Source organism: Petromyzon marinus, chromosome 3 (genome assembly GCF_048934315.1).
Source record: "Petromyzon marinus isolate PM22_M1 ecotype Great Lakes invasive population chromosome 3, UKy_Petmar_22M1.pri1.0, whole genome shotgun sequence".
NCBI classification, from domain to species: domain Eukaryota; kingdom Metazoa; phylum Chordata; class Hyperoartia; order Petromyzontiformes; family Petromyzontidae; genus Petromyzon; species Petromyzon marinus.
Window position 1 is genome coordinate 18,897,789 of NC_133669.1, and position 17,537 is coordinate 18,915,325.

The window sequence follows — 17,537 nt, forward strand, 5'->3', positions numbered from 1 at the left end:
CACATTCAGGACCACGAGTCCGGGAGTCCCATCGCTGCAGCTCCCCGTTGTGGTGTCACATCCTTATGACCACGAGTCCGGGAGTCCCATCGCTGCAGCTCCCTGTTGTGGTGTCACATCCTTCATCCCTTTATCATAAAGCCTCTCAATTCCATTATACTAGTGGCGTAACTCCAATTATCAGCTCAGGGGGGTGCCGCAATCGTTCAGATGGGGCCACCATATTTGATGTCTCCCATGGTGGTTGTTCAGGGGCCCCCAACTCGTAGCTGTGACCAACAGGGGGGGTGGTTGGGGGGCAAAGGCACCCCTGCCCCTATGCTAGTCACGCCACTGATTTACACATACGAATTATATTTCACTACACGAACAAAAATAATTAAACACATTTAAAATATATATCATATGCGACGTTTCGGGAAATGGCCCTTCTTCATCGCACATAAAGAGGTCAGAGAAGATAGCGTGAATAGGAGTTGGAGACTGCACTATACACTGTGGAACCTCATACATTTTTATTTGGAAAAAAATTCCTGATGGACAGCTTATAAATTGGTAATTTAAAAATGTGTGGCAATATTAATACGACTCATGGGGGCGTCTCTGGTTCCGCCTCAAGCGGCGTGATTGGATAGAGTTCATTAAGCCACGCCTCCCCCACCGTCCGCGATTGTGATGGGCGCAGCCCTACATCGGCTTTGGAGAAGGGCCATTGGCCGAAACGTCGCCTATAGTGTTTTTCCTTTTAAGGTCAAAGCATTATTGACGAATATGTTCAGGTTATTTGTGCTTATTCAGCACTATCAACGCAGCGTCACCAAATAATTAAGTTATCGTGCAGCGGTGGTAACACTGGACGTCTGTGAAAAAGAGCTTCATAGCTCATCGGATTCCTCCAATATAAGTACATATTCTGAACACTAGTGCCTTACGACAAAAAAAAATGTCTTGAGTTTAATTCCTAACTCTGGTGCCTTTATCTGTAGAGTTTGTATGTTCTACTCTCGTTTCCCCCCCGGTTCCGAATGGGTTTAGAAACATGTATTTAGATTATTTAGAAAAATGTTCTGCTGCAAATGTCCACATGATAAGACACTTTGTTGAGCTACTATTTGTGACCAGGTCGCTTTTGAAAAATAAGCTAATAGCTCAATGGCCGTTACCTGGTAAAATAAAATAAAAATTAGTTTCTTAATACGTTTATATAGTCCTGAAAAAGAGTATGGAGACTCAGTGAGACTTTCTTATGTAAGCAAGTGAAATATTAATTATAAATCTTGCCCGAGCCATACTTGAGAAAAAGAAAGGAGTCTTGTCTTTAATTTCGACCGCGTGGGAGGTGCTACCAACTGTCATGAGCCGAGGTTGGGGCTGGGTTTGACGAAGCAAGACCACGTGGAGGTTTCTGATTGAGCCATAAGCCAGCGTCTCGTTGCGCAGGCGAGCTGCGGAACGACCCTTTGAGCCAGTGGAGGAAATTCCTTTTCCCGTGACGTGGCTCGGGCGCTCACCAAAGAAGAGCCGCTGTTGTAATGCTCACATTATTTCGCCCTGGAAGGCAAGTCACGACAAGTGTGCGTATTTGTTTAACCAGGTTATAACTCAAGAGACCGGTATTGTTTCATTTGCGGCGAGAGTGACAAAAATTGACGGTAGCAAAACAAAATGCAGCTAATGAAAGCAAATAGAAATCAGTGCAAAAACAACCGTGTAACATGATAAATGGAAAATATGATGCGAACGTAAATCATTGTTAACAAGAAATATATGACGTAAGTCGGCTCCGACAGACTACCTTCAGGTTCCATAATCTAGGTTTTTTTGGGTTAGATCGCGTAAATATATAAATGTTTCGTTAAAACCCGCCACCACCCGACACAGCCAACTAGTAAGGGTTGTCACGTAAACAGGTTAATGATATTACAATGAAGCTACTAAAATATTTGTATTTTACCAGGTAAGGCCCACTGAGCTATATAGCTCTTTTTAAAAAGTGACCCGGCCACAAATGACAGCTCAACAAAATGGCTTATCATGTGGACATTTATTGCAACCAAATACTCTAAACGCACATTGATTCTGAAATGTGGAGGGGAAAACCTGAGGAGCCATAGGAAAATTCGCACGACCACGGGGGAGAACATGCAGACTCCAAATATACAGATGTGAGGGTCGTGATCAAACCCACAACCTCTTGTTTTCCAGATATAGGATAACGATTGTACGAATATGTAAACAAAGACGTATGTCAAATGCGTGATGGGCTCCTTCGATCCCTCAGACCAGCACTCGAACTCATGTCCTTCCCATTGAGAGTCGCGCACTCTAGTCACAGCGCCACTGGGTGGGTGACGTTGTGACTGATACAGCAAAGGTCGATCTGTTTATTGGTGCGTCATGACAATCTACAAATAGTAAACATTGTAGAGATTTGGGGGTCATTAGGGCTTGTTTAGAGACCTTCATGCAGCAGAGGATAGATTATAGATGACAATTATGATCATTTTGTAATGTATGTTCGGGTGAAGGTTGATATAAAATGAAGGCTTGAGTGTCTCTTTGGCCCCATTGGGCTTTCGCTTGGTTAAAAAAGGTTACCGTTTGGCATGAAAAGGTGAGTCACTTTAAAACTGCCACGTTACATTCAAACAAATACATACGCACACAAATAACACTTCCAATTTAAAACAAAGCTCCACTCAAAAGTTTGAGCCACGAAACCGGACCTGTCCTCCCCACGTGGCCACGTGTCAAGTGTGGGTCCACGAGCCCCGCCCCTCACACAGTCCCTCACCCCCCTCGCCCCCCTCCCCTACTCAAACCCCGCCTCTCACTTAGACCACGCCTTCACGTAAACCAGCGCCGAATTGTCATTGGTCGCTCATCCAGGAAAAAAATCGTCGCCCTCCCATTGGCCTCGCGCGCACGATCAACGGGACAGCTGGACAATGAACGATGACGTCACGGCCATACAGCTGATGTGGAGGGCTGTGAAGTCACTGCACTGGTCGGTGGATTGATTAATCGTTCCCAGCCATGGTCTATCCACTGCTTGATGAAGGCCCATTATGTTTCTGTTTTGCTCAGTTTTTTTTACCGTAACCAGGTCAAAAATGAGCATGTATTGCCCAATGGGTTTTACCCGTGCCATAATAAAAACTAAACCAAACTGTGGGATCTTTTGGGCTAATTGTCGTTCAGCAAAATTTAGTTTAAAAGCCCAAACTCCTTTTGAAGCCACATCAGCAGGATGTGGCCAATAACACAGATGCTTGACTGGGTTAAATTGTGTTTGGCTGTCGCCTGATTAAGCTAGTTGTAACTAATGGCGAAACGTCATACTCAGATTATAAATGTTGTGGGTTGGCTCTCCAACACACCGGTGTGCTGTACTAGTAACGAATTGGTATGTTCTGTTTACGTGACAACCCTTACTAGTTGGCTGTGTCGGGTGGTGGCGGGTTTTAACGACACATATATTTACGCGATCTAACCCAAAAACCTCTATTATGGATCAATTGCGTTTTTATTAATTAATTACGAAGAGGCATATTACGATTAACCCCCCGCCCCCGTACGATTTGATGAATTGCCACGATGGTGGGTCACCAAATGATTCAAGAACACTGTGTATGTGTGTTGCTTTTCCAGCCCTTGTTGAAGATCGTAGCCATAACAAAAGATGACAAAAATTTCATCAGAAGAGGAGTTGGGCGAGGATATTCACCCAAACCGAAGCTCTTCACAGCGGCAGATTATATTTGTGTCACTAGTACTTGCACTGGGCACGAGGCTGGGGGTGGGTGCGTCTTATTTTCAGGAGCGTCTTATAAACCCCGAAAAAAACCGGTAGACTCGATCCGCTTGAAGACGCTCCGGAAAGACCCCACCATTAAAAAAATAAAACTTGCGCCCGGTGTAACGTGGCTGCAAATCTGATCACTCTCACATACACAGCCACCGGATTATAAGACGCGCACCCCCCCCCCCCCCCCCCAACTTTTGCTTTCACTTAAAGCGTGGGGCACCTGTGCGTCTTATAATCGAGTAAACACAGAACACGTTGACGTCTCACGTTGCCCCTCCCCCCCGCCCCCCACACGTTGCTCCGCTCCAATTGGTCGGCGGGATGGATGTGGTGGTGGGAGGGGGGGGGCGGCGGAAGGGGCGGGGCTCTCCCGCGCGGGTGACGTCACCGGGGCCACGTCGGCGACCGCCATCTTGCGCGCGATATCGCGGGAGCCGGGAAGAGCGCCGAGGCGGCCGTGTCGAGTGAGCCATGAACGTGTTCCGCCTGGCGGGAGACCTCTCCCACCTCCTCGCCATCATCATCCTCCTCCTCAAAATATGGAAGACGAGGTCGTGCGCAGGTGAGGGTCGCGCGCGGTGTGCAAGCCCGGTTGCCCGCGGGGGAAGCGGTTGCGGCGGTGGCGGCCCACCGTGAACTGGGACTCGGATGCCACGGGGCCTGGTGATGATCAATTTTTAATTGTTTTCGCCCCGCATCTATTTTGCCCGAGTCTCAAGATGCTCCCGCATCGCTGTGATGTGTCACTGCGCTACCGCGCGGCCGATTCTCGTTTCGTTTCGTTAATACCGCTTCCTGTGGTGGGGCATTGGGAGCACGGTGGGGCGGGCGACCTCGTCAAAGGGGTTCGCTGCGCCGTCCCATCCATCTCCTGGCCCACCCCGTAACGCAGAGGTGGTGTGGGCGACTTTGTTGCAACGCTGCTTAGATCCACAAACTTGTATTGCCTCCCAAACACCGCGTCGTCCGTCCGCCACGCCCGGCGTGGGAGGCTGCCCGGTGTTTTCCGCACGAGAGACGCTGTCATTCAAATAATGTCTCCCATTATGCGAATTGTTTAAGCGCTCACCATTGTAATGGGGAGTGGATTACGGTGAGTTAATAGTATTGTGAGGTCTGGTCTCCGTCCGTGCGTTGGATGCCTCAATTGCTAACAACTTTTAAGGAGCGCTCGGCCGGTGGGACATTCCTCATGCGTATGACGGGGGACCAGATTGTCCATCGGATGACAACTGTTGGACTATCACAGAGTGGCGCTTGATAATGTAATGCGCGAAGTGACGGTGATTCTGAGACGACTCTCCACCGGGATGTTTAACTCGCCTGCTTCGAGGCGGATTAAACAAGGCCGGTGTCGGTGAATGCGATAGTGAGTCTGCCCTGGTCGTCAGTGTCCATAGCAATAGGGTCCTTTGGAGTCTTAATGACGCCAGGAGCCGCCCCTGCTAACACGGGCTCGGCACGGCCTTTGTATATATGTACGTATGTTTTAACTTATTTCGCACCGTGCGTAGTAGCTAATAGAAGGCGCGGGGGAAGGAGAACAAATGAACACAGAAAATAAGAGCCCGACCTGAAATTAAAGGAGCAGTGAACTCACGAAAGTTTGGAGACAATTGTAAAAAAATTGCCTTTTCAAAACTAGACGATAAAATATATAGCAGGCTAATATGTATGGCGATGACACCTTCAGAGGAGCAATTGGCCAGTTAGAGGTACATTAAAGGAGCTGTAATGAATTGGTATCCTTTGTGTTATATGTATTCTTATTTTAGTATTTGATACTAAGTGTATGTTAATGGGGAAAAAAACTGTTCATTGGTCAATGTAAAAATAGATTTGTACTATAGTGTAACGTTCAGTCTCTAGCTATGTCCGTCATTCCAACTTTTTTCATTGTTTTATATTCCACATCTATGGAGGCCATGGGCAGTCGGTATACCCTTATGCAAACATTTGAGTGCGTGTGTGTGTTGTGTCTAGGTATATCGGGCAAGAGCCAGATCCTATTTGCCCTGGTGTTCACAACCCGGTACCTGGACCTGCTGACCAACTACATTTCGCTCTACAACACTACCATGAAGGTGGGTCCCCTCTCCACGCTAGCTCTTCCCACTGTGCCACCTCCCTCCCTGCCCCCCGGGTCTCGCTTTACCACAGGCCTCTGATGTCAATAAATTAACACACACACATCTAGACTAGCGCCGCCCAAGACGCATTTTTTAAAATGAGAAACTTACAATAGTAGACATATTAACAGTATATAGAAATGTCACATTGCAGACATCGCTAAATAAACGAGCAAACCATCGGTACTACTATTGAAATGGCACCGTTTGTCCCAGCAGCATCTGTGCACACCCCGAGCGTATACCTGCAGTTCAGTTCCACGTCACATTCTTTCACGGTGTTTGAGTACTTTTATGTTTTATTACTTTATCTTGGCGCATTTTATGTGGGTGAACTGATAGTTTTTTACGCTTAATGTCATGCAACTTGTGTTTAGTGTCTTGTCCAGGGGACATCTTACGGGGTTTTTTCTTGTCAGACATAGCTTCTATTTTGTAGCAATATCATAAATGCTAGATCATAGCAAAAGACGGTCAACAAAATAATATAATGAATGCTGGAGCTGAAGTGGCAGTGCAATGGCTAGCATGCCGCGCTATGAATCTGGATACCAGTGTTAGATTCCTGGCCACAACCAACATCTGTGGTAAGTGATATCTGAACTAGTCTTAGATCCCACTTCACCAACTAGTGCTAACCAGTGTGGTGTGTCTCCGTGTCTGTGTTTTGTCTCTCTCTCAAATTTAGTTCGACCTGATGACGGTTACTTGTGTAGCAATCGAAACGTCGTACTCTATTATTTAATTAATTTTCTTTCTACACGTGACTTTACAGAAAGAACAAAAGAGTAATTCCTGCAGTCACGAAAGCTTCAAATCATATTTAATATTACCAACACCGTGGAAACTTCACATTCGAGACTGCTTTGATAAAGATTCATGGACATATATTGGTGCCTCAATATTTTTACAGGCCAAGAGATAGGTAGGTAAATTCAATTAACACATTTTATTGAAAGTAACACCAAAAATGTTCACTTGCCGTGTGATGCGAGCAGGTAATTTACATAGGCTGCTCCTACGCGACGGTGTGGATGATCTACTCCAAGTTTAAGGCAACGTACGACAGCAACCACGATACATTCCGCGTGGAGTTCCTGGTGCTGCCCGTGGCACTGCTATCCCTGGTGGTCAACCATGACTACTCGGTAGTGGAGGTAATGGCACACAGACACCGCGTGCGTACGATTCGCATGCCATCCAGCCAGGGCTCACAGTAGATCGCAAACGGTGGCGGCCTGTTTCAACGGAACTGCTTTCACAACTCGGCTGGCAATGCACGGTCACACAGTGGCTGTTCGTGTTCACTTACAATGCAGTACAATTTTAATTTGTAAGCGCCGAAAGACAGTTGCATTTCAACATCCAAAAAAGCAATTCGTGGTTTATTGGATCATGGCGAAAGATGATGGCATTTTGTCGATGTTCGAGTCAAGTGAACATGACCATGCACAGTATTTCAATGAAATGAACCTAGCCATGGCTGAGCTGCTCTTGCTTCTGTGAAAGCAACTGAGCAGCTCTAGTCTGCGTTGAGCCATGGTAAGAGACCAACTCAGCAGCAGAGCTGTGACTAAGAATACGGCCCCGAGGCCTTAGTTGCTGGAGCAGGGTGATCCATCATTTTGTAAGTGGTGGGTGGCCCAGAACGTTGTCACCATCACTGAAGAGCACGAAGCTTGTGAGTCTGCTCGCAAGACGGGAACATTGAAGTCAGTGGCACACGCCACTGCTGTCCTGAAACTGAGCGTGTCTTTAGTTGTTCCTGTTACACTGTTTGACCTGTTCACATGTAATGGTTAAGTGCAAAAGAGAATGTCTAAATGACGTTTTCAATCATTATCAGTCAGGTTTTAAAATTAATTATTCATCAAGAGCAATCACAGTCTAGCCACCTTTTAAGTTTTTTTTATTCCACAATTAACTTATTAATGTGAGCATTCTTAACTGTATTAATGGAGTAAAGGTTTTTTATGTTTAAGCACCTGTAACTTGTGGAGCATTACGTGTTTGGCATGTTTGTTTTCCATGTATGAGTTTGCTCGTTTGCTTTGTAGTGTTTGCCTTGGCTTTAGGTTTCTCTGTGGTCGTTAAATTGCCTGAAGCAAGGTTGAATTAAATAAGTGCTCTGTCTTGACAAACAAACGTACACATACCTCTTTCAACGACAATACCTGTTTATCAAAACAAATGTGTTTAGACTCAAGGAAAATTAATGTTTTGCATGTATTAACTGGTCAAATTAAGGAGGTCACCATTGACAATACCACCGATGCCACTGCACTTTGTCATGGCTCCGTTCTGCTAAATCCTGCAGCTGTTTCAAAGTGATGCCAAACTACATTTGTCCACTCTTACATTCCTATCACCCCCATCTGTCTGATCCTCGGGCTCCCCCTTGACCACCGAGCTCTGGGTGCATCTGCAATGGCCTGGTGAACACGGTTAACTCCGATTTGATTTTCACTCTTCCTTCCTCACACTCTTAAACTAAACAATTTTTATGTTTTTCCAGGTAAGGCCCACTGAGCTGTATGTAGCTCTTTTTCAGAAGCGACTTAGCCACAAACGATAGCTCAGTGAAGTGACTTATAAAGTAGAAATTTAACACAGCCAAATACTCTTAAACACATGACTTTGATTCTAAATGTGGAGGGAAAAACTGGACTACTGGGAGAAAAATGCATGCAACCACGGGGTGATAACATACAAACTCCAAATATACAGGCGTCCGGGTCGGATTCTAACCCACAACCCCCTGCATAACAGGCGAGGTATGGGGAGAGACTTTTCTCCCACCAAAGGAAATGGAATTGCCACTTACCCCAAGGCATCACAAATGAAGATGAGCATCGGCCCAATTCTTGTTTGGGCAAGGGGAAATATTTTAAGACCTAGGAATGGTGAGAAACTCGAGGGATGGAAAGTTGCGTGCAGGCTGGAAACAATGATGCGTAATTATACACACACAAGAAGATTTCTAGACCGCAAAGGGCGAGCATACCTTTTGCTGTCTAGAAATCACCTTTGGAAGAGATTGCTTTGTAACAATCGGCGTGCTATATATGTAGTCACCAGCAGAGGGCAGCAGGGGTGACTTGGGGATGCCTTGAATTGACAATTCTTGTGTGGTGCGGAAAGCTTTGTGGTTAGGCCTCGGCAAGGTAAGGTAATTTACCCTTTTTACCGGGTAAAGGGTAAAGGTGTCTACATGCCAAGGGGTAAGGTAAAGGGTAGGGTAAAGATAGCGCGGAAGAATTACCCGGTAAATACCTGGTTTACCGCTCGCTAAAAGCTCCGTGGCGCAGTCCGTGGCCTCCATTGAAAATTGGAATCATCGAGAGTATTCTGTACTAGCTTTACTACCCGGCTTTGCCCGAGACTTGGATTCTTGTCTTGGATTAATACATGGCCTACGCGGGGGGTGGGGGGGGGATGCGTGACGTCAGCACGCACCACTCACGTGCCGTGCAAAATACAATAAAACCTTGAATTGCTAGTAACTTGGTCTGCGAGTGTTTTGCAAGACGAGCAAAATTTTAAAATAAATATTAATTTGATAAACGAACGAGGTCTTGCAATACGAGTAGTACGTATACGCTTTGTCTGCCGAGCGTCACGTGATCACAACTGATATACGAGTGCTTTGATATACGAGTGCTTTGGATTACAAACACGTTTCCGGAACGAATTATGCTCGCAATCCAAGGTTTTACTGTATATCCATTACTGCGCCCCCCCCCCCCCCCCCCAAAATACAAAAGTCTATTTTTATACTTTTTGCATTGTGTACAATCTGGAAGCTACCCACATGCCAAATTTCAAGTTTGTTGCATGTTGGAAAGTATGCTAAACATTTCGAAATGACACACATATTCACACATTTCCTTTTTATATATGTAGATAGAAGATAGATGAAACGCTCTACCTAGCATTTACCTGTTATAAACCTTGTTCATGTGTAGTACCCCAGTAATTACTCTGTAATCGGGTAATTTGTATGGGGTAAGGGTAACAGGTAGGGTAAAGATAGGCTCGTTGTTTTTACCTTACCTTTCCGAGGCCTATTTGTGGTTCCGTTGCTCATTTTACTGTCAAGGGGAGAGTCTGCACACATGCTTATATCGATTCACTCTGAGGATTATAAGAAACCCTTTGTGTACCATGCACGGACTTTGTGTGTTGAATCTTACGTGTTAAAACCTACGTGTTAAACTGTTTTATCTTGTGTGCCAAAATAATTGTAATCTAAACCCGTTGTATACCAAACTCTGTTTGCATAACTATTGAGTGCTAAATACAACTTTTCGTAAAATACATTCTGTCCACCCCCCATTGTATATACCAAATACCTTGTGTACCACGTGTGGCGTTCACCAAGCTCCTGTCATTACATCCCACGTGTAGCACACTCAATTGTGTACCCTACTCATTGTGTACCACTGCCCCCAGATCCTGTGGACCTTCTCCATATACTTGGAGTCGGTGGCCATCCTGCCCCAGCTCTTCATGGTGAGCAAGACGGGGGAGGCGGAGACCATCACCAGCCACTACCTTTTTGCGCTGGGCGTCTACCGCACCCTCTACCTCTTCAACTGGATCTGGCGCTACTTTGCCGAGGGCTTCTTCGACCTGATCGCCATCGTGGCCGGCCTGGTGCAGACCATCCTCTACTGCGACTTCTTTTACCTGTACATCACTAAAGGTGTGGGGTGGGAGGCGCAACATGAGCAATCGCCAGACTTGGAACGATTAGCAATTCATCAATCTTTATTTTACGTGCCAATATCATCCTCAAAATAGGCATTCGTGCACATGACCACGGAACGGTACAGTAGGCCACAAGCAACAGGAATGAAAAAAGCTCGTCACTCCCCAGTGGCTAACATTGATAATTTCACGCAAATAATGATGAAAAATGTATGATTGGTTTACCAACCTTCACCAACCTGCACTGACCAGAGTCGTGAAGTATGGTTAAACACGCCACATGACCAACATGGTTTGGTGAGGCTTTCAACCAGCAAAATGTATTTTTCATGGGTTGCCAAATGACCAGTTGCGTTTTAACTTTCTGGCATCCATATCTGTTCGATCGCTCCAGAAAGTAAACCATATATGACTAATATTTAAATGACTTTTGGAATTGATAATGGACCCTTTAATTGATTATAGCAATGACACTACTCGGTCAACAACCCTCGTAACGATCCCCATCAATTCATCTATCGAACTCGATTCCTTCGCTCGCCATACACGCATTAAATCTTGTCTGTGTGAATGCAGCTGCCTATATGCAAGTTGTCAGCTATTATTACATTGTGGGTGAAGCTGCAAATGAGACAAGAAAAAACAACACACAATACAAACAAGGTGATAAAAATGAGACGAGATATAGCCGGTAATTGAATAAAATGTTTTCCCCTGGAACCTGGCATCATTGCATGTCTCATGGATGCCTTATGCTCAAGTGAACTTTGAGAGCCATGGGGGGGGTAGGGTTTTGAACATTCTCTCGCCCCCTTGGTGTCCCACCTTCCCAATGTAATGCGTAACAATACGCAATGTACCGCTTCTCTACAAGAGTACGCTTCTCTACAGTTTTGTCTTGAAATGAAAATATACATTTTTAAAGAAGTTTGAATTTCAGAACTTTTCTCCGTTTCGTGAACATTGCAGTTAAAATGTACAGCGCTAGTTGATGCATACTGCCTAAGTTTGCATAATAGTTTGTGCATTTGTATGAAAATTACCCAAAACTTAAGTTTCAGTTTGGTTTTATGTATGCTGTGCCGTGTAATGCAATATCAGGAAGATTTAAAAAAGGAAAATTTACGAAATTGTCTTCAGTTCTATTTGACAATGATTTTTTGACTTGCGCTAACCCGTTGGTCATCTGAAAGGGATAATCTCCAAGCTTTCCGCATGAGTATGTTTATTGTATGTGTGTTGTACGTGTGTTCGCGCTTGCATGGGAAGTGGTGGCATCGTGATTCTTGCAATGCGCAGTGATATCGTCAACACAAGGTTCACTTCCCAGCCATAGATGTCAGTGGTGCTTGATATTTGAACCGGTTCTGGGCTGTACCTACTTAGTTTAAACATCAGTCCTAAACATCCAAAGGGTCCAGGCGTCACGTTAAACACGTCACCCACTCTATCGTGTGCCGTGCCGGCCGCGATAAGCGTTTGTAAATCTATTCAACTTTTTATATTTTACGAGGTACGGCCCACTGAATGATATAGCTCTCTTTCAGAAGCGACCTGGCCACAATTTGATATCCCAATGAAGTGGCTTATCGTGTGGAAATTTATAGTAGCCAAATACTCTTAAACTCATGTTTCAAAATGTGGAGGGAATAACTGGAGAACCCGGAGAAAAATCCACGACCACGGGGGGAGAGAGAAAGAACATGCAAACTCCACATATACAGGTGTCAGGGTCAGGATTTAACCCAGGACCTGTATACCAGGCGAGGTAATTAACATATCGCCACCGTGGCGCTTCATCCGACGTTGTGTACGGTTAAATGTGTGGTGGTGGTTTACCTTTGTGTTATTCTCGCCCGCAGTCCTGAAAGGCAAGAAGCTGAGCCTCCCGGCCTGAACAGGTGTCCCGAAAGCTGCACGGACGCCCGTGCCTGCGAGCACCAGCGGACGAGGCCCCCACGCTGGGAGGATGCGGGGCCGGGCAGGGGGGTGCGTGCCGCCAGGGATGAAGAGGAGGCGACCGCCACCTCCTTCCTCCCCGCATCTTTCTTTTCTGGGGCTTTTTGTTATGGTGTTGTATATTTTTTTAATATCAAAAGTACATTCTCCTAGCTGGTGAATTTTCCATTTGTTTTAAAGTTAAACCACCTAATTATTGTTGTCGTTGAGGCCGAAACGAGTTTGTAGACGTTTGCATTAGCCACGACCGAAGGAGGGGGGAGGAGGGGTCCTTTGGGAAGGCATTTGTAATTTTCTTTATTAACTCACGACATGCAGTAAGTGTTCAACTCCTTGTGTAATGAGAAATTTCGAACTAACACGCACACGAACTAGAACAATGTGCTTTTTTATCGTCCGGTCGGGCGGTAGGTGGTTTACACAGCCACACGCTTTTCCCAGCTGCGATTGTCTCGGCTTGTGTCGCAGGGCTGGTCAAAATCCGCAAAAGCACCCTCTCCACTGCAGTGAAAGTCATCCTCATTGGCTGTGTGTGTGCAAGGGTTTTTTGTACTCTTAAATGTCAACAATTAGCTACCCACCCCACACAGCTATTAACCACCAAATACAATTTGTCAGGGTTGAATTTGTTACTCGGTGAGCAAAGCATGAGAAGAGGGGCACTTCTATTATTATTATCTCGTGGGTTGAGGGTTTTCCCAAGCCATGAGGTGGCAATGCACTGGCATGCATGTCGAGTTCGGACCCAGCCTCTACTCAATTACGTGATTCCGTGAGCGTGGACACTTGCAGGAATTTGCAGCTACTTTTGTTAGGGGTGAAAGTTGTTCAGCTAAAACCTTCAGGCTATTGCATTGACTTCTTGAGCACCGTGAACACAATTTTCATACTGCACAGCTGCCAAGATCGGTCTTGACGCACGTTTTGTTTATGGCCGTGCTTTGGGGAAATCATCTGGCATGCGACAGCTGTGGCTGGAGAGTGAACGCACATGCACAACCCGTGGATGTTTTGAGAGTCACGATATCGGCCTTTATTGTGGAGAGGCATTGCTTCTGGTGATAATGCGGCGCTTTGGAACTTAATGACAAACGTAGTCCATTGGCCAGGTCAGATGTCGGGAGTTCGCGAAACATTAAGTGGTACCTATTTTTCTGTATGGACAATCAAAGTGATAAATGGGAGCATCTTATTTGAAAAGCTTATCTCACAATATACTCATCTTGACCATACAAAGAAATTGGTTTTGTGGAAATTCAGAAGTCTTGTGACATTCAATGTTTTGATGAATAAGAGAACTGATTTTGGCCTCTGGACTGATGGTATGTGCGTTGTAAAGGATTTAGCACAGTTTTAATGTATTCTGCCAACACAAAGCACTCGATGATAATACGTGTGTGTAATCCATGGATGCAGACCAGATAATTAACCAGTTGGTATCACCTGTGGTTGCAAAACTAGGTTTTTTGAATTTTTATAATAACAGCTTTTTTGGGTTGTGAACCATTGTTAAATTGGCCATATAAAAGAAAACTTTTTCACTCAAAGTTTTGTCACTACACTTGGTACCGGTGCTGCTCTTCCATAGAATACTATAAGAACTGCTCATTCCAATTTCATTTATTTTGTCGATTGAATAATGCTGTAATTTTTTTAGGAATAGCCTGGTGGCGCCTGCAGTTAGGCAATGTAATTTACTGGTCTGAACACTGTTATTTGTTTGCTAAACACACTGTGGCTCTTGCGCTGATTTTTTTGTTGCTCAAAGCATTTAACTTTATACTCCATTTTTCGTTCATGTACGTGCCTGGAAGCAGAGCTGTGTTTGAGCTGAACGTGATTGGGGGGGGGGGTGGGGGTGTGTGGTGGGGGGGGACACAGAAAACCCAGAATCAAATTGAAATAAATTTTGAGAACAGTTTTGAGTGTGTGCCTGTCACGCCAGATTGAGCGAGGCGTTGTGCCAGTGGGACCTCTAGAAATTGAGTAAGATTGAGAACAAAGCGTTGACGAGCTCTCGTAGAAGTAGCTGCGCTCGGTGGAGCTTTGTGATGAGGTGAAGTGATTCGCCAGGCTTGAACAGTTAGTGTGGCGATATGATTTTGGTCATAATTCCGGCATTTGTCCGAGATGAACGAATTAAACAATCAAAATTTCTAACCTCTGCGTGTTGGGTGTGTGAGTATTGTGGAATGTGGCTGCCTCTGGGTGGCAATATCTTTTTCTGTATTTTAAGCTGCGAGGCTGGTTATACATTTTTTTATCTTCAGGTAAGGCCCACTGAGCTGTATAGCTCTTTTTTCAGAAGCGACCTGGCCACATAGCTCAAGTGACGTGGAAATGTATGGCAGCCAAAGACTCGATGCACGTCCACACGGAGAGAACATGCACACCCAAAATATACAGTAGGCGTCAGGGTCGTGATCGAACCCACCACCACCTGTTTACCAGGCCAGATAATTAACATCTTGCCACCTTGGTGCCCACAATGAGAGCTGCTACCTCGTTGCTGCGACAATCTCAACATGAGAACGGTTCGAGTGTCTTGTCAGCATGAGGCTGTCGGGGACATTTCAGTACTAAGATATAATCGGGTTTTTCCCCTTTTTTCTGGCAAAACGTGATTTAATTGTTTTATTTTCAATTTTATTTTACCTACGTGACTTTACCTAAAAAAAACAGAGTATAATATATGCATTGTCCTTGAATCTGATTGGTCCACACCAGAGAGCTTTATTTCGAGCCTGGTCTCAATTGGTGCTAGACCAGATGACTCTAAAAGGCGTACAGCTCAAAGACAATGCACTATCAAAGTAATGAGGGCTCGGGTCAAGCATCTACATCATTGGACCTCCTTTGCCAGTATCAAAATATAATAATAGGGTTTTCCCCTTTTTTCTGGCAACAAAACTGAAACCTTTTTTTATGAGGATTCATGTTACTGCATTAACCACAATATTTGCAGTAAAAAAACACTGATAATATATGCATTGTCCTTGAATCTGATTGGTCCACACCAGACAGCTTTCATTAGAGCCTGGTCTCAATTGGTGGTAGACCAGATGACACCAAAAGGCGTACAGCTCAAAGACAATCCACTGTCAAAGTAATTAGGGCTTTAAAGTTGCGGATTTTGATGTGACGTCACATTTATCAAACCCCCCCCCTCGTCACATCGTCACAAATGTCTGACCCCCCCCCCCCGCCAGGTGCGTGACGTCATTTATGGACGGCCCCTATGGTCCCGTCGCGTTAAGTTCCAACAAGGTGGTACAAATGTTATGGACCTCACAAGGGTGATGGGCTGAGTCGACCCTCGACCGGGGTTGGCACTGTATTTAAATGAACCCAAACATTAGCCCCGTTTACGATAAATAACCACAGCCGCAGCATTACTCCATAACCCAAACGCTCCATCATCATGATTGTAAATAAACGGATCCGACTCTCTGTGTCTCTCTATGCCTCTCTCTTAGATCATACTAATCCCTCACAACATAGCCACTTCCGTGCCCTCTAATTTCTCACCTTAACATCATGCTAATCTCTCACATTAACATATCCACTTCCATGCCTTCTAATTTCTCACATTAACATGCTAATCCCTCACATTAACATAGCCACTTCCGTGCCCTCTAATTGATCACATTAACATCATGCTAATCTCTCACATTAACATAGCCACTTCCGTGCGCTCTAATATCTCACATTAACATCATGCTAATTTCTCACATTAACATAGCCACTTCCGTGCCCTCTCATTTCTCACATTAACATCATGCTAATCTCTCACATTAACATAGTGACTTCCGTGCCCTCTAATTTCTCACCTTAACATCATGCTAATCTCTCACATTAACATAGCCACTTCCGTGCCCTCTAATTTCTCACATTAACATCATGCTAATCTCTCACATTAACATAGCCACTTCCGTGCCCTCTAATTTCTCACATTAACATTATGCTAATCTCTCACATTAACATAGCCACTTCCGTGCCCTCTAATTTCTCACCTTAACATCATGCTAATCTCTCACATTAACATAGCCACTTCCATGCCCTCTAATTTTTCACATTAACATCATGCTAATATCTCATTAACATAGCCACTTCCGTGCCCTTTAATTTATCACGTTAACATAGCCACTTCCGTGCCCTCTAATATCTCACATTAACATCATGCTAATCTCTCACATTAACATAGCCATTTCCGTGCCCTTTAATTTCTCACATTAACATCATGCTAATCCCTCACATTAACATAGCCACTTCCGTGCCCTCTAATTTTTCACATTAACATCATGCTAATCTCTCACATTAACATAGCCACTTCCGTGCCCTCTAATTTCTCACATTAACATTATGCTAATCTCTCACATTAACATAGCCACTTCCGTGCCCTCTAATTTCTCACCTTAACATCATGCTAATCTCTCACATTAACATAGCCACTTCCATGCCCTCTAATTTTTCACATTAACATCATGCTAATATCTCATTAACATAGCCACTTCCGTGCCCTTTAATTTATCACGTTAACATCATGCTAATCTCTCACATTAACATAGCCACTTCCGTGCCCTCTAATATCTCACATTAACATCATGCTAATCCCTCACATTAACACAGCCACTTCCGTGCCCTCTAATTTTTCACATTAACATGCTAATCTCTCATTAACATAGCCACTTCCGTGCCCTCTAATTTCTCACTTTAACATCATGCTAATCTCTCACATTAACACAGCCACTTCCGTGCCCTCTAATTTTTCACATTAACATCATGCTAATCCCTCAAATTAACATAGCCACTTCCGTGCCCTTTAATTTATCACAGTAACATCATGCTAATCCCTCACATTAACATAGCCACTTCCGTGCCCTCTAATGTCTCACATTAACATCATGCTAATCCCTCACATTTACATAGCC

The 17,537-nt window shown here is 44.7% G+C and overlaps 1 protein-coding gene across 1 annotated transcript; it reads left to right on the forward strand.

Annotated features, from left to right (window-relative positions):
* Positions 1 to 4,184: 4,184 nt before the first annotated feature.
* LOC116956195 (ER lumen protein-retaining receptor 1) lies at positions 4,185 to 12,731 on the forward strand. Its single transcript, XM_032977665.2, has 5 exons — positions 4,185 to 4,370; positions 5,792 to 5,892; positions 6,936 to 7,094; positions 10,390 to 10,642; positions 12,510 to 12,731. Exons 1-5 carry the CDS (start codon positions 4,280 to 4,282, stop codon positions 12,542 to 12,544), a joined length of 639 nt encoding a protein of 212 aa, XP_032833556.1. The 5' UTR covers positions 4,185 to 4,279; the 3' UTR covers positions 12,545 to 12,731.
* The last annotated feature ends 4,806 nt before the right edge of the window (positions 12,732 to 17,537 follow it).

Coding starts and splice junctions, on each gene's coding strand:
- LOC116956195 (XM_032977665.2), top strand. CDS start 4,280: ATGAACGTGTTCCGCCTGGCGGGAGACCTCTCCCACCTCCTCGCCATC. Junction 5,893..6,935: donor TCTACAACACTACCATGAAG/GTGGGTCCCCTC, acceptor TGATGCGAGCAG/GTAATTTACATAGGCTGCTC. Junction 7,095..10,389: donor ATGACTACTCGGTAGTGGAG/GTAATGGCACAC, acceptor CACTGCCCCCAG/ATCCTGTGGACCTTCTCCAT.